Below are 14,140 nucleotides of genomic sequence, written 5' to 3' on the forward strand. Positions count from 1 at the left end.
CATGCTATTTTTGACTGCATCACCAGCACCACTTCACAGAATAGGGTTCATTGTGCTGGTAGTGCACTATTATTTGGCCAACCCATGGTGTTGTATCAATGACTTCTGTTGTTGGTAATTTTTATCCTGTATTTTATTATACAAACACCCCCAAATAAAAGAATAAAAAATGTTTATCATTGGAAGCTGCTGCAGTAGCTAACACAGGCATCTAGGACCATCCCTATGTTGTTCGGTTAATGATCTGGGTTATCTGCATTTTAGAGATACAGTAAGTCAACGCTTAATGTCATCCCGCTTTGCGGTTTCGGTACTACGTCGCTAAACTTTAGACCAAAAATTCGTTTAACGTCCCGGTGATCCGACACTACGTTGTTTTGCGTCGTCACAGACTACCCTCTCTCATCTGGCCGTGCTATGCTCTCTCGGCTTGGTGCAGAGTCTCAGTGACTCACCACCCTCCTCCTCCGCTCCCACCATACTCCTCCCCTCCTGCCATCCGCCTCCTCTGCTTCACTACCCACCACACACTCACTCTACCACCTCTGCCCATCGGTGAGTACCAACACAAACTTAGTACTTGTATACCCTGTATGTATGCATTATTTTCTATAGAAATGGCAATGACTTTCTGTATATGTAATGTATTTCATCGGGCAAAGGGAGGCTCAGGAACGTAACTCCCGTATTTTATCTATTTCTTCTGGGGACAATTGATCCGCTTAACGTTGTTTTGTATAACGTCACGTTTTTAGGAACGTAACCCCGACGTTAAGCGAGGACTTACTGTATATGGAACCTACACCTACATCTGAGTACAACTCTCCCTCCTTCTGCAGATAGGTGTAGCTGGCTTCTGTGCCAGTGTCCTTCTCTGCACAAGGAACCTACGAGAAATTTCAGGAGTAAGATAATTGGGTTATAATCATCCCTGAACTATAAATAAATGTCTCTTGGATAAAATGGCTTTCACTAAACGAATTTTAAATTTTTACACGACTTCTCCATAATGCATAACTTTCATATAGTGAGGATTGCTTGTGTGTGTACTGTGTCAGAATTCTAACACCAGTTTGGAAATTTTAGAATAAACTCATTGATTAGGTTACATTAAGTTTTAGGTTACATTAAGTTAGGTGTGCCTGGATTCGAATAGATTAAGTATGAGTAGGTTAGTTTTGCTAAGATTAGTTAAAGATACACGAGATTAAATTAGGCTTAGTTAGATTGATTAGGTTATATTAGACTAAGTTAGATTAAGGTATTTAGGTTAATTTAGAATAGATTACCTTTAATTAGATTAGTTAGACTGGTTTTTATTAAGTTTTGTTATATTAAGATAGGTTGGATGGGTTAGGTTAGGACTTGTTAGATTAGAATAAATTATATAAAGCCATATTAACTTAGGTAATGATACCTTTAGGCCAAGTTAAGACAGTTAGGTATATCTTTATGGTACTTACATATGACTGCTCTTCGGCCTGAGCATCACAGAGCCGTAGAAAGACAAATTTATCATTTTTCACCCCATCACCCTGGGTTTGGGAAAGAGGAACACCTAACCCTATCTTACATCCAATTCGAAGTTCTGCAAAGTTATCAACACTCTTGAGCTGCAATTCATCAATGTAGGTAGTGTTGCTGCCCTGAAGAATATAATGTATTCTTTAAAAACAGAGGGAATGATCAAGTGATCTAAAATGGTAACATTTATTTATTTTTCATAATATATTAAGTTGTTTAAAGTAAGCTGAGCATTGTCTTCATGAAAGGTTTTGTCTCAATGAGCGTTCTGCCCATATTAAACCTCTTAATACAATCCTTTGTTTATTCAAATCATCATCAAATTATTACACACCCAAGTACTGTAAGAACCTTGCTACATTTTTACCCATACAGTTGTTATATTTCCAGGAGACAGGATCATAACAAGTGTTATAAGTTTATTGGTGAAGTATATGTAGACCCCTATTTACCAGGATTTGATTTATGGAAAGTCAGTGTAATGAAAAAAATTGCATGCTTTGATTATGAGCAAAAAACCCCAAAAGAATATTTTTTTAGAGGGTACTAATGAAAATATGCTAAAATAATGCAATTTTTCACTACCAGTATGCTAACAGTAAAGTATTTCGTTATTCCCTAACACTCACAATGTTTATTAAGTCTACATAAGTGTAAGCTTTCAATATGTCAACATTCTCCTTCAATCACCAATAACTTATTCCTTACTCACATGAAGATGAATGACTAATCACTCACATCGCCACATGCAGTCACTGAGTCAATTATCTAATTGTCCAATTTTTCTCATTTAATACAGTATGTGGTAAACTGAATCAAATAATGTATATTGATTCTCCATTCTTAAATTTAATATGCTAATTATGTGCAATAAAGGTGTAGAGTTGTAAGAGAAAGTGTGTAATTTGGAAGTCAAGAAATGGCTGGAGGTGTGGATATTGCCACTAAATGCACGATGGAGAGTGAGTTGATCATCAACTGACTGAGCTGGGATGATGGCTGACGGGTTTAAGAACTTTATGCGCCTCTGAGTGCTGCCTTTTCTCCAATGACTTTTTAAGGCACCGCTTTTTAATCACTTTGAGTCAGCCACAATGAAATCACACACAGAGTTGTGGACTTTCAGTTTTGCACATTTTTTCCTTTGCACTTAGCACTTTACATTTCCTTTAAATGCTGTTAAATTAAGTTCTATCACTCTGGTGTTTGTTTTAGGTTTTATCCAGAAATTCCCTTAATTTGGACTGGATTCTCCCCCCACCCCAATTAGTCTGGATTAAGAGGGTTTTGCTGTAACTATCATAAGGTCAGAAACATAAAGAAAAGAAAAAAAAATTGTGCATGAGGTGCATGAGAATGGTGAGGGGGGGAGCATTGCTAAGGTGTCAGCAGAGGCAGCCAGGCTGCACTGCTATGGCAACACTTGAGGGCGGCCACAAATGAAGAAGCCAGCTCCTATGCAAATAGTGCCACTGGCAGCTGTGTTAAACTTTGATTTAGCTTTTCCTCAATAATTTTAGCTACATATTTTCACCTAAATAGTATTTTAATAATGTTTTTAATGTGTTAGGTAGTAAATTACAGTAGTTGTGTACGACAGTATTTATTATTAGTTACTGTACGTAGGTTTTCTTTTGTTTGTGAAATGATTACTGTACATGTTTTTTGGGGTATGATATTTAATTGGGGTATTTTTTCATTGGGGAATCAAACCCTATTTTTCCTATTTGTTTTGTATATCGAGGATTACCTGTACAGTATTTAAAAGTAAGTTAGTGCTGATTTTTTATATGCATCTCCAGTTATGGGCCTTTGACACTAATACTAGTATGGGTAAAAATATAGTACTACTATACATGATAATCTAAGTGTTTGGAGGAGGGAAGAAAGGGTGATTCTAAATAAACGTTCATATTTTCAGTGGTGGATAATACATAAACTCTACAGCATTTGTTGAATATACACTGTCTGTACAAAGACCAAACAATTACTGGAACAAGCTACTGTACCTTGAGATTTTTAATGATAAGTGTGCCACGAGGAGGAACACGTAGGATCTCACAATGTTTTCTGGAGATGTGAGGACTTGTGAAAGTGAAGTCACATGAATTGTTGCGGCCAATCAGAAACTAAAAAGAAAAAGATAATCTGTTGTTATTCACTGCTAATACACTAATATAAGTGATAAAATAATACACAGTAAAATATTAATACAGTACTGTATTTTGAATGCCATTACTGTACAGTACAGTACTTCTGAAACCCAGAAAGTCAAACCATTTCTGATCTGCTCAGACATTTTTTGTGTGAATCATATAAATTTATTCAACAGTAATACAGGGGGTCCCCCAAAGTTCGCAGATCTTTATTTTGCGGTCCTCTATTATTCACAGATGGCACCCTGCATGCACCCAAGAATGTCTGTGGGCAGTTTTAAAGTTGTCAGCATTTTCGCCGCTGGGACAGGGAACCATTCGTTCTTTTGACAGTAATTTCCTTTACCTGTACAGGGGGCCCCCCAAATTCTCTGGGGTTAGGTTCTCAAAATGGCCGCAAATTGCCAAATCCAGAAATGACATTTGCGGACCGGGGGGGTTGGGGGGGGGTTTACATTTTTACTTGTGTACAAAGTAATGTATATCCCCTTTATGTGTTTGCCCTTAGAGCAATTATTTCTTTTGCCTGTATTGGCATCCTTAAGGAGCTTCACAATTTTGGGCTGCGGGGAAATTTACCATCAATAATAGGTCATTTTTGGGGACGTCGCACTTTTAGAGTCCGCATAGCCACAGAAATGTCAACACCACATATTCAGGAGGACGGGGTTCCTCGGGGCAGTGTCTTGAGTGTGACCTTATTTGCCATCACAATAAATGGGGTAGCAGCATTGGTTCCAGGTGGTGTATCAGTCTCATTGTATGTAGACGACTTGGCCATTTGATATGCAGCTTCCCACAAGTCAGTGGCTGAAAGTCACATGCAACTTGCACAAGACAATTTTTCACATTGGATCACAGAGCATGGTTTCAGTTTTCTCTTGAAAACCGTTGCCATGCATTTCAGCTGCCTTTGAGGTATTCACCAATATCCCAATCTACAGCTCTATGGTCGTTGCGTGCAGTATGTCACAAAGACCTGTTTCTTGGGCATTATCTTCGGCAACCAGTATACATGGCAGCCACATATTCGTTACCTCAAAGAGTCTTGCCAGTGTGTTTTCAAGTTACTGAGAATCTTGAGGCACACATCAAGGGGTGCAGACTGAGGAACTCTGCTACACCTTTACCACATTCTAGTTTGACCCAAACTGGATTATGGGTGTGAGGTGTACTCCTCTGCCACTGAGACTAGACTCAATACACTGAACTCTATTCATCATGCTGGGGTGCACCTGGCGACCGGTGCTTTTAGGTCTTCGCCAATCCCGAGTCTGCTAGTTGATGCTGACAAGCCACCCCTTGATCTTCGACGACAGTACCTCCAGGTCCAGTGTCGGGTTTGCCTCCACCGTCTTCCGCAGTCTGTAACCAACACTTGTGTCGTTGAAGAGACTTTGTCCCCAAACTACACTAAGCATCCAGGCCTCCCACGACTTTTTGGCTTCAGGGTAAGGGAAGTTGTGAGAATTCTTTGTCTTCCTCCTGCTCAGATATGTCCAATACAGTTCCCTAGTACTGCCCCATGAATTCTCCCTGAAGTTCAAGTTTGTCAGTATTTTAATTATAAGAAGGACTTAATCTCTCCCTGTGTGGTTCATTTTTTTTTTTTTTTGAGCATGCCTCCTCTCACAGGGGGACTATTCCTGTATACACCGGCAGCACTAAGTCAGATGCAGGCGTGGGTTTTGGGGTGGTCTTTCCTGATTTCTGACGGAACGGTACTCTCCCCACTATGGCATCAATTTTTACTACAGAGCTTTTGGGTATTTTACTTGCCATATCCCTTAGTTATAGATATTTTATAGTGGCTGTTTCTCATCTAATGACAGGGCAGGAAAGTCAGTTTTTGCTGGGTTCCTGCTCATGTGGGAGAGAAGGGGAATGAGCATGCTGATGCCATGGTGATGGCAGCTGCTTCTCACCCTGTAGCACATTGTTTCTGGCCCTAAACCATTTACTCTTGATTAGTTAATAGCATTAGAACATGTAAAAATTCATTGGGTTTTAGTCGCAAAACCCAAATACAGGTAGTTCTTTTCTTCATTTTAGGAAAATATATTATATACAGTTCCAAGTGTATATCACCGTAACTTAACCACTGTAGCTATGAGTGTTAAATGAGGACGGAAGCTATCTTAAATAGCTCTACCAAATACGTCCTGTCGATGTGAGAGTTGAGTGAGAATGCCCGGTGTAGCCGGCTTCTATTAGCTGACTTAGCATTATAGGGCCCCGTCTCAAGGGTAGAACTTACCCATCACGTGATGTAACCACGTCACGTCATAGTTAGTGGAAAGTTACAGGGGGTGATATGATTTTATAAGCTTTAATGCACTGACCCACATTTATATAAAAATTAGGGGGCTAATACAACATCATTCCTTTCTACCTGCCTCTGATAATTTGTAACCAGTACTGTAATAAGAGCTGCCATCCACTCGAGTTGGAAATACAGGTGGGATATTGTTGGAGCATACAAGTTCCGCGACATATACCTTGCACTGAATGCCTGGGGATATCAGGAACTGTCACGCAGCCGAAAGACTGCTGTGGCTCGCCTTCGCATTGACCACACATGGCTGACTCGTAATTTTTAGTGGAGGGCACCCCCTCCTCTTTGTGATGACTAGCTAGTTCCATTGACTGCTAAACACCTCTTGGTGGAATGCCCCAGTCTCAGAGATTTTCATTGTAAGCACCTCTCCCAGCGCCGAGGGAGAGATGGGTCTCACCGTCTTTCTTTGGTGCTGGGGGGAGGAGCGGGTATCGTGGGAGGGGACGTCCTCTCCTTTGTGGAGAAAGCCAGCCTTCTACACAAGCTTTGAGTTTTATTTTTAACATTTAAATGGTTTTATGAAAGTTCTGTTATTTACTGCGTTTTTAACTTGCATTACTTTTAATTTAGTCATTTAAACCTCAATTTTAATTTGGTGACATACGACCTAAGCTGTTGCGTCGCCAGGGATGTAATTACCACAATCAATCAGTGATTATTCCTTTTCTTTTTACTGTTACTTGTACATGCACACAATCGTTCATACAGAATGCATAAAAAATTAAAGAAATTATTATCATAAGGCCAAAACCAAAGAGTATAAACATTTTTTTACATTCATGGGACTTAGTGTCGGCTCGTGGGAGGGGAAGGGGAGAGTGGGAGTAGGGTGTGGTGTTGGGGATCTGAGTTTCTCCCTACTAGGCCAAGCTATGAGCTGCTTTATTGTTCTTTTTCAACTTGTAGTTTCGGGTAAAGAAACGTAATTTTATTCATTTATTTTTTACTGTTAAGTGCACAGACAATCATTGATATAGAATGTGCCAAAAATAAAAATAAAATAAAAGAAATGATTATCATAGGTCAAAAACATCAAGAGAATACACTACAGGTAAACATTTATTACGTCAACGGAAGTTAGTCGTGGGGGGGGGGGGCAGACCACGCTCCTGTCACTCCCTCTGGTCCCCAAGATATGATAAGAGACTCAGCTGCTTGAAAATGTCCAATAGAGGTTTACAAAATGGTGCCTGCACTCTGGCATCTCAGGTACCCAAAGGGATTAAAATGCTTGCAGTTGCCAAGCTTATACTTTAGATGGACAAGTATATTGTATAAGCACCTCAAGAGGACATAATTCAGTCGAGTGTTCATACCTGGAGCTAGTGGATGCCTAACCCATTAAAGGTCAAAGCCTTAGGTAAAAAAAAACCACAAGTTCAGAAAATTGTCAGGGCAAATTTTCTAGAGAGTGAATTCTTGGAATAAACTGCCAGTGCTGTGACAGTACCAAGTGTAAAATCATTAAGACCACACTCAGCCAACGATGGCACAAGTTCAGTTATGTTCTGGAGCCATTGCAAACCCAGTACTTGCCAAAAGTGCATTACAGAGCGGTGATCAACCGTCCAAGCAACTAGCACGTTGACAGTAGCGAAGAGGATAAAGAATAAAAAAAGAGAACAACTAATTTAGGTGTACAACTGAGCTAGACTAATACCTCACCAAATTCCGTTAGCTTAGGTTAGGTTAGGATTACGTGTCTAATCTTCAAGTGATCCCAACTAACTACAGTGGGGTATGCTATAACGAACGGATCCTACTACGAATATTCCTATAACGAACGGTTTTACCTATAAAATTGAGAATGCTATAACGAACGCAACTCCTACAACGAACGCGGATGAATACGGGACTATTTCGCCTGGCGCATGAATATTGTTGTACCGCGACCCACAACAAGAGCGTCAGGCGCCATCTTTGTCTCATTGTGTAGCCAGTGCACCACTGTTATTGTTGAAATTTCGTCTTTTGATGTGGAAATTCGCGTTATTTGTATAACTATTTTGTTATACAAGTATACAATTGTAACAATGAGTCGTCCAAAGCGAGTGAGAAAGCTAATAACCCTTGAAACTAAGAAAGAAATTGTAAAGAAACGTGAGAATGGAAGAAGCATTGCGAAATTAGTGATGAATATGGGATGGCTAAATCGACTATATGTACGATTTTGAAGAATAAAGAGGAGTTAAAAACTGTGCAAGTGGCTAAGGGAATCTTTAGACTTAGCAAAGCAAAGTGTAATGTGATTGAAGAGATGGAAAATTTACTCTTAGTGTGGATAAAGGAGAAAGAAATGGCAGGTGGTAACATTAGTGAAGCTATAATTTGTGAGAAGGCTAAACAATTGTTTGAGGACCTTAAAGCCAAGACTCCCAGTGGAAGTGATAGTGATGTGCCAGTGTTTAGGGGTACCTGCATGCTGAAAAACACTAAAGTAAGATAAAGTACCGTATTTTTTACATTTTCCACAGAATTGTTTCAGTGTTAAGTGGTTGTATTTGGGGGCCTGGAACGGATTAATCCTATAACGAACGAATGCTATAACGAACGAGGTTCTGGAACCAATTATGTTCGTTATAGCATACCCCACTGTACAAGTATTGCTTCTTGAGGTTTAAAAGTCTAAGGCACCAAAGTCTCCATATGGGAATAAATATAATACTCTCCTACATAATTAACTCTTTATAGGCATTTAATAAATTAATTAGACTTGCATAGCTGAATACCCTGCTTTCATGTTTGATGTTTATGATATTAATGTAAAATTGGTAATGTTCCATGTGTGATTTTGTATTACAAATACAGTACAGTACTGTATAATACAGTCATTCAAGATTAACTACTTTATTGAAATCCAATTTATTTTTCTAAAAATACAATGAGGCAAAATCAGACAAGGAACTAAAAGACTACTGGCTAAAATTATATTGGTATACTAAAACCATAAAAAATTATATCAGTAAGATATAGCATTATTTGCCAATACTGTACAGTATTATTTGTATGTACTGTGTTGCAAACTTAGTTGGGGTACCCAACTACACTCCAAATTAATTAAGTTATGAATAAAGAAGAAATTTGATGGTACAGCAGCAATGCGTGTACAGTGATCCCTCGGTTAACGAGCGCCTCGGTTAACGAGTTACCTTCCATAAGATTCTTAACTTCGGTTAACGAGCAATTCCTCGATTAACGAGTTTTTTCGAGCAGACCTCAACATGTTTTTGCTTGCATTTGGCGGTCCACCAGCTGTAGTATTAGTCCGCCAATACAGTAATCAGTTTTAGGGCTTAAATTCCTTACTATTTTAGTAAATATCAAGAAGTTTATACTATTCAATAATTCTAAAAGTTTAATATTAAATTTTTTTGTCATTTTAACAATTATTGAACATAATTGAAGGTAAGGAAACTAGTTTCATGCTTGCCATCCAGTCTGGCAACACAGCACACAGGTGCCAATCTCTCTATCTTTTCAGTGGAGGTAACATCTTGCTTGAGACTCTCTTAATCCTAAACGCTTTTTTTCTGTGTTTGCAAGCAAATTATTGGTCATTTTGAAATTTATTTTACATATTGACAATATATAATGCAGTGCAGTGTTGATTTAAAGAAAATAATCTTGAATTACACCAAGAGAACTCAAATTTTATGGGTGAAATGGCACCATGGGGTGACTTCTCTTCCACCCCAATGCCTTCTCTTCTCCCTTCTCCTCCATCCCCATTCTAATTCCCATCATCATCATCCTGGAGCCTTCTACATACACACCTCAAAGTAAGTGTACTTTTCTACATTTTTTTTTGAATTTAGGCAATTTTCGGTGGGCTGGAACCAATTACCCAAAAACCCATTGAAACAATGGTTTCGGTTAACGAGTTTTTCGGTTAACGAGCAACATGCTGGAAGGGATTGTGCTCGTTAACCAAGGGCCCACTGTACATGTACTGTACTGTACAGGTATATCTCATTACTGTACTATGTCATATGTTTGGGTCATGGCCCAGCCACACATGGCTACTACTGTACTACTAACCAGTGTGACCCCACCAAATATGAAAGATTAACTGCCGTAATGACTAGTAAGCTGATAGCATGAAATGATAAAAATTAAATTGAATTAATAAATCAATCACTGTGTAATTTGTCCAGTTGTCAATTAGATAGGGTTTTTTAGAATAACATCAGAAGCAATTAATAGAATTGAACAAAATTTAGTGGAAACGTTACTTACACTCTATTAAATAGATAAATAGAAACCTGAATCCATTCATTATTGTTAATCATGTTTTAAAAGGATTTTTTAGTAAGATTGGTACTTGTAGTTTACTTAGTAAAATTGCAGTTTCACTACCAATTGGTTTTTTACTAGAAATCTAGGTTTTTCACGTGGTATTTGGTGAGATTAATTCGAATTTGACCTTCATTTGTTGGAAATGATTCATTTTTTATTTATCAACCCTCCTCCCCTCCAACAATTTTGGGGGACCCATGGGAATTCAGGGTAGGGTAGGGTAGGGTAGGGTAGGGTAAGGTAAGGTAAGGTAAGGTAAGGTAAGGTAAGGTAAGGTAAGGTAAGGTAAGGTAATGTAATGTAATGTAACCTAACCATAACATAAATTAACCAAAACCTAACCTAACTTAACCTCACCAAAGCCTAGGCTAACCTAACCTAAATGGTCCTTTTCGGCCTGCCAGATGTCTCTGATGGTAACAATTTAACTCTCGAAGAAACCACTATGTCTTTCATATTCACAACCTCAGAGAGTTTGTACAGATAACATCAACACTTAGGGCAGTGTGATATTTTATGTTAATATCTTCCATGAATTTACCATCTTGGTTATTATCCATTTGTAACGGCAGTGGTATTAGAAGAAGTTGTTGCAAATGACGAGATATAAATTCTGGTGATCCCAAAATTACTTTAACCCAATTGGGGATGAGACGGCAATAATACCAGGTAAAGCTATTATATGTTCTGTATATTCTCTTTCCCACTTGTTGATTTAATATTGTAAATTACGTTCCAACTACATTTCGTTCACTTCAACCAACTCCTGGTATTCGTAAAAAAAAAAAAATTTAGTTTCAGCCACTACTACTGTTCAACCACTATTTTTTTCCCCATGGTATTTGATGTGATCAATTCAGATTTGACCTTCATTTCCATCGAAAATGAGTCGTTTTGGACTTCTCATCCACCCCCCCCCCCCATACAACATAACCTAACCAACCAAAGAAACCTACCTAACCTTACCTAACTTCCTAGCTGTCCCAGCTATATTAAACATTAAGTATTTATTTTGATATCTGGTACCAATGAAAGTAACTTTGTTGAAGCATCATGGTGTAATTTTACATTTTTTGTGGACATGAGAGTACTGTACAGCTCAGACTGAACAGGTCGGCTGTAACCAAACAGAAGACACGGGATGACTGCAGATTTATATTAATTTCTTAAGTGAATTTACTTTCTCAGTTAATATCCATTTGCGACGGAAGTGGTATTAGAAAAAGTTGTTCCTATTGATAAGATATAACTAATGGTAAACACAAAATTATTCTAACCGAGTTGTGGCTGAAACTGTAATATAAAAAAACCAACAACCGGACAAATATCCACTGCCTAAATCAATCAACAGGTTGAGATAAGCAACATGACAACTAGTAATCATACACATATATCTGTTCAGCTTTTAAGCAAATTACAATTCCCAAGATAATAACATTAACCAAAACTTAAAAATAAAATAAGGTCAATTTGAAGTTTTTCCGAGGGTTTAGTCAATTCTAAAACACACTTCTTCGAGGACATTTCCCTAAAAAAATTACTTAAATAAACAGGGATTAGGAGGTTAGGTAATTTTAGGTCATTTACAAGGAACTCGTCATGGAAGAAGTGTCTTAAAATTGTCTAAACCATCGAGAAAAAACACATTGGTCAACTCGATAGCCGTGGTTAGTCAAAACTACAAACTAACCTAAAAATAAATATATACTAGTGAGAGTATTAAGTTCAACAGTGACCTTGTTAAGTTCACAGCAACAAACATGCTCTTGTTACTACTCGACATAACGTATATACCATACTCTTCTTACTCGTTTTTTATCGGGATTTAAGGTGTACTTCTCTCCAGTGCCCAACCTCAAGAGAAACAGGTCCATGGTTAATATTCTCGTGTGTCTGGTAGTTTACTAAGTCACAATTAACCATATTCACGTACTGTACAAGAGAGCTTAACCATTGTTTACATAGGGAACGGCTGACGGCAAGGCTTCACAGAGGTGCTTTAAGGAATCACTAAGACAATTCTTTTAACTTTTTTTTTCTTTCGTCTGGTGATATCAATTAAAGGAACTTATCATCACGTAAACGAATTTGTTATTAGATTTTTACTTTGTATTGTGTAATTATATTTATAAAGATGAATAAAACGTAGTATCAACTTCTTAAATCCAATAATGAGTCCCGTGTGTATTTGTATCTCTTATGTGTGTATGTGAACATTATTTAAATACACCTGTAAGGCTTATAATTAGACATTTACTTATTTTAATATTTATAATTTCATCACTCACCTTACCCATCATTCGGACAGTTGATGTGTTCTTCAAGGGCGGATCCAAGAGGGGTTTTGGGGTCCGGACCCCCCTTTTCACCAGAAAATTCCAATATTTTTTCTTTAATGCAGTTTTTTTTCTTCACATTCGCCACTTATCAGCTTACTAGCCGTTTGTGCGGTTTATCCAATGTCAGTACAGGTAGAAACCGGGGACCGGGAAACCTGTGGTGTTTGGTAGGGTTACACTGGATTTCTTTTAGGTTAACAAATTTATTGACAAAGCTTGGAGTACAGTTTGTCTATTCTGAGTAATTCGCCATGTTCCCCCTACTTACAACTTCTTGGACCCCCCCCCCCTATTTGATATTACCTTGCTAAGACTGAGGAGTTATGCTGACGTATTAGGAGGGCCACGGGGGAGCGGAGAGTAATGCAGAATCAGTACAGGTTCTACAGCAGATTGGGACTTTGAAAAAGTGTGTCGAAGAAATGAAAATTAACGGACCTACTGTTAGGGGAGAGGAGGAACACCAGGAACGGCTCCAGCGCAGGAACAATGTAATAGTTTTTGGAGTCACAGAGAGCCAGGCGGAGGGAACTGTGAGTATGGAAACACACGATAAGGTGGTTTCAAAATATTTGCACAGAGGTTCTGAAGATTCCAGCAACCCCTCAGGATGTGAGGAGGCTGGGACAAAAGCAGGGGGCTAAGCCTCGCCCCCTCAGGATCACACTAGTGAGTGAGGAGGAGAATTGGCAAGTTATTCGGCAGGCAAAAAACTTAGCAAGGAGCGAGGCATTTCGGGATGTATTCATTCACCCAGACCGCACGGTAATGCAGAGGGAACAGCACAAGATGCTCCTGCAGGACTTGAAGCAGAAGAGGGAGGAGTCGAGGAGGAACGGGGACAGGTGTACATGGGTTATACTCAGGGGGAGGGTAGTGGAAACAAGTGTGCCGACACAGGGCCAGGGGGCAGCAGTGTACCCTCCACCCACTCAACCCCCCACCCGGGAGGCGGCACCAGCTCAGCCTACCGGACAGGAGGGAACGAGCGCCGTGTAAACAATGACATTTCTAACCACACCCTGCAAAATACAGAGTACTTAGCAATTGCTGCAGCTTCTGAGAATGTGGGTGGAGCGGGTTTATTACTAAGAGCAGAGACGTTACCGAGAACAAATTCTGGCTTGAATGTCATGTACACTAATACTGACACGTTCCTTGATAAGAGAGAGGAGTTTGAAACACTACTAAGAGTACACCAACCAGATATTGTAGGAGTTGTAGAACTGTTGTACAAGATCAGGAGAATCGACCCAGAGGAATGTGAGTTCAGTATTGCTAGATATGACTCATTTACGAACCTAACTCAAGAATCCTGCAGGAGGGGTGTGGTTATCTACGCTAGGCAAGACCTTAGAGCCAGCCAGGCGAGGGTACAGGGAGAGGATGTTTTTGAAGAGTCCAAGTGGTGTAAAATAAAATTAAAGGGAGGGGACTTACTTATCGTCGAGTGTATCTACAGATCCCCAAACTGTGGCCCACTAAAT

General features: G+C 39.1%; 1 protein-coding gene across 3 annotated transcripts in view; it reads right to left on the reverse strand.

The window, feature by feature from the left end:
* The window catches only part of LOC121857375, a 35,501-nt gene extending 23,209 nt beyond the window's left edge, over positions 1-12,292 (reverse strand). The window contains exons 1-4 of one of the 3 annotated variants that reach the window (XM_042353395.1): positions 12,123-12,292; positions 3,534-3,653; positions 1,464-1,613; positions 810-887 (exon numbers count right to left, since the gene is read on the reverse strand). In XM_042353395.1, coding sequence (XP_042209329.1) covers positions 810-887; positions 1,464-1,613; positions 3,534-3,653; positions 12,123-12,188 — 414 coding nt within the window. In that variant the 5' untranslated portion in view covers positions 12,189-12,292. Of the gene's footprint in view, positions 1-809; positions 888-1,463; positions 1,647-3,533; positions 3,654-12,122 lie in introns of all 3 variants that reach the window. The other 2 variants (XM_042353386.1, XM_042353404.1) reach the window with 2 other exon arrangements.
* Between the last annotated feature and the right edge of the window lie 1,848 nt (positions 12,293-14,140).

Source organism: Homarus americanus, unplaced genomic scaffold (genome assembly GCF_018991925.1).
Source record: "Homarus americanus isolate GMGI-L3 unplaced genomic scaffold, GMGI_Hamer_2.0 scaffold54347, whole genome shotgun sequence".
NCBI lineage: Eukaryota > Metazoa > Arthropoda > Malacostraca > Decapoda > Nephropidae > Homarus > Homarus americanus.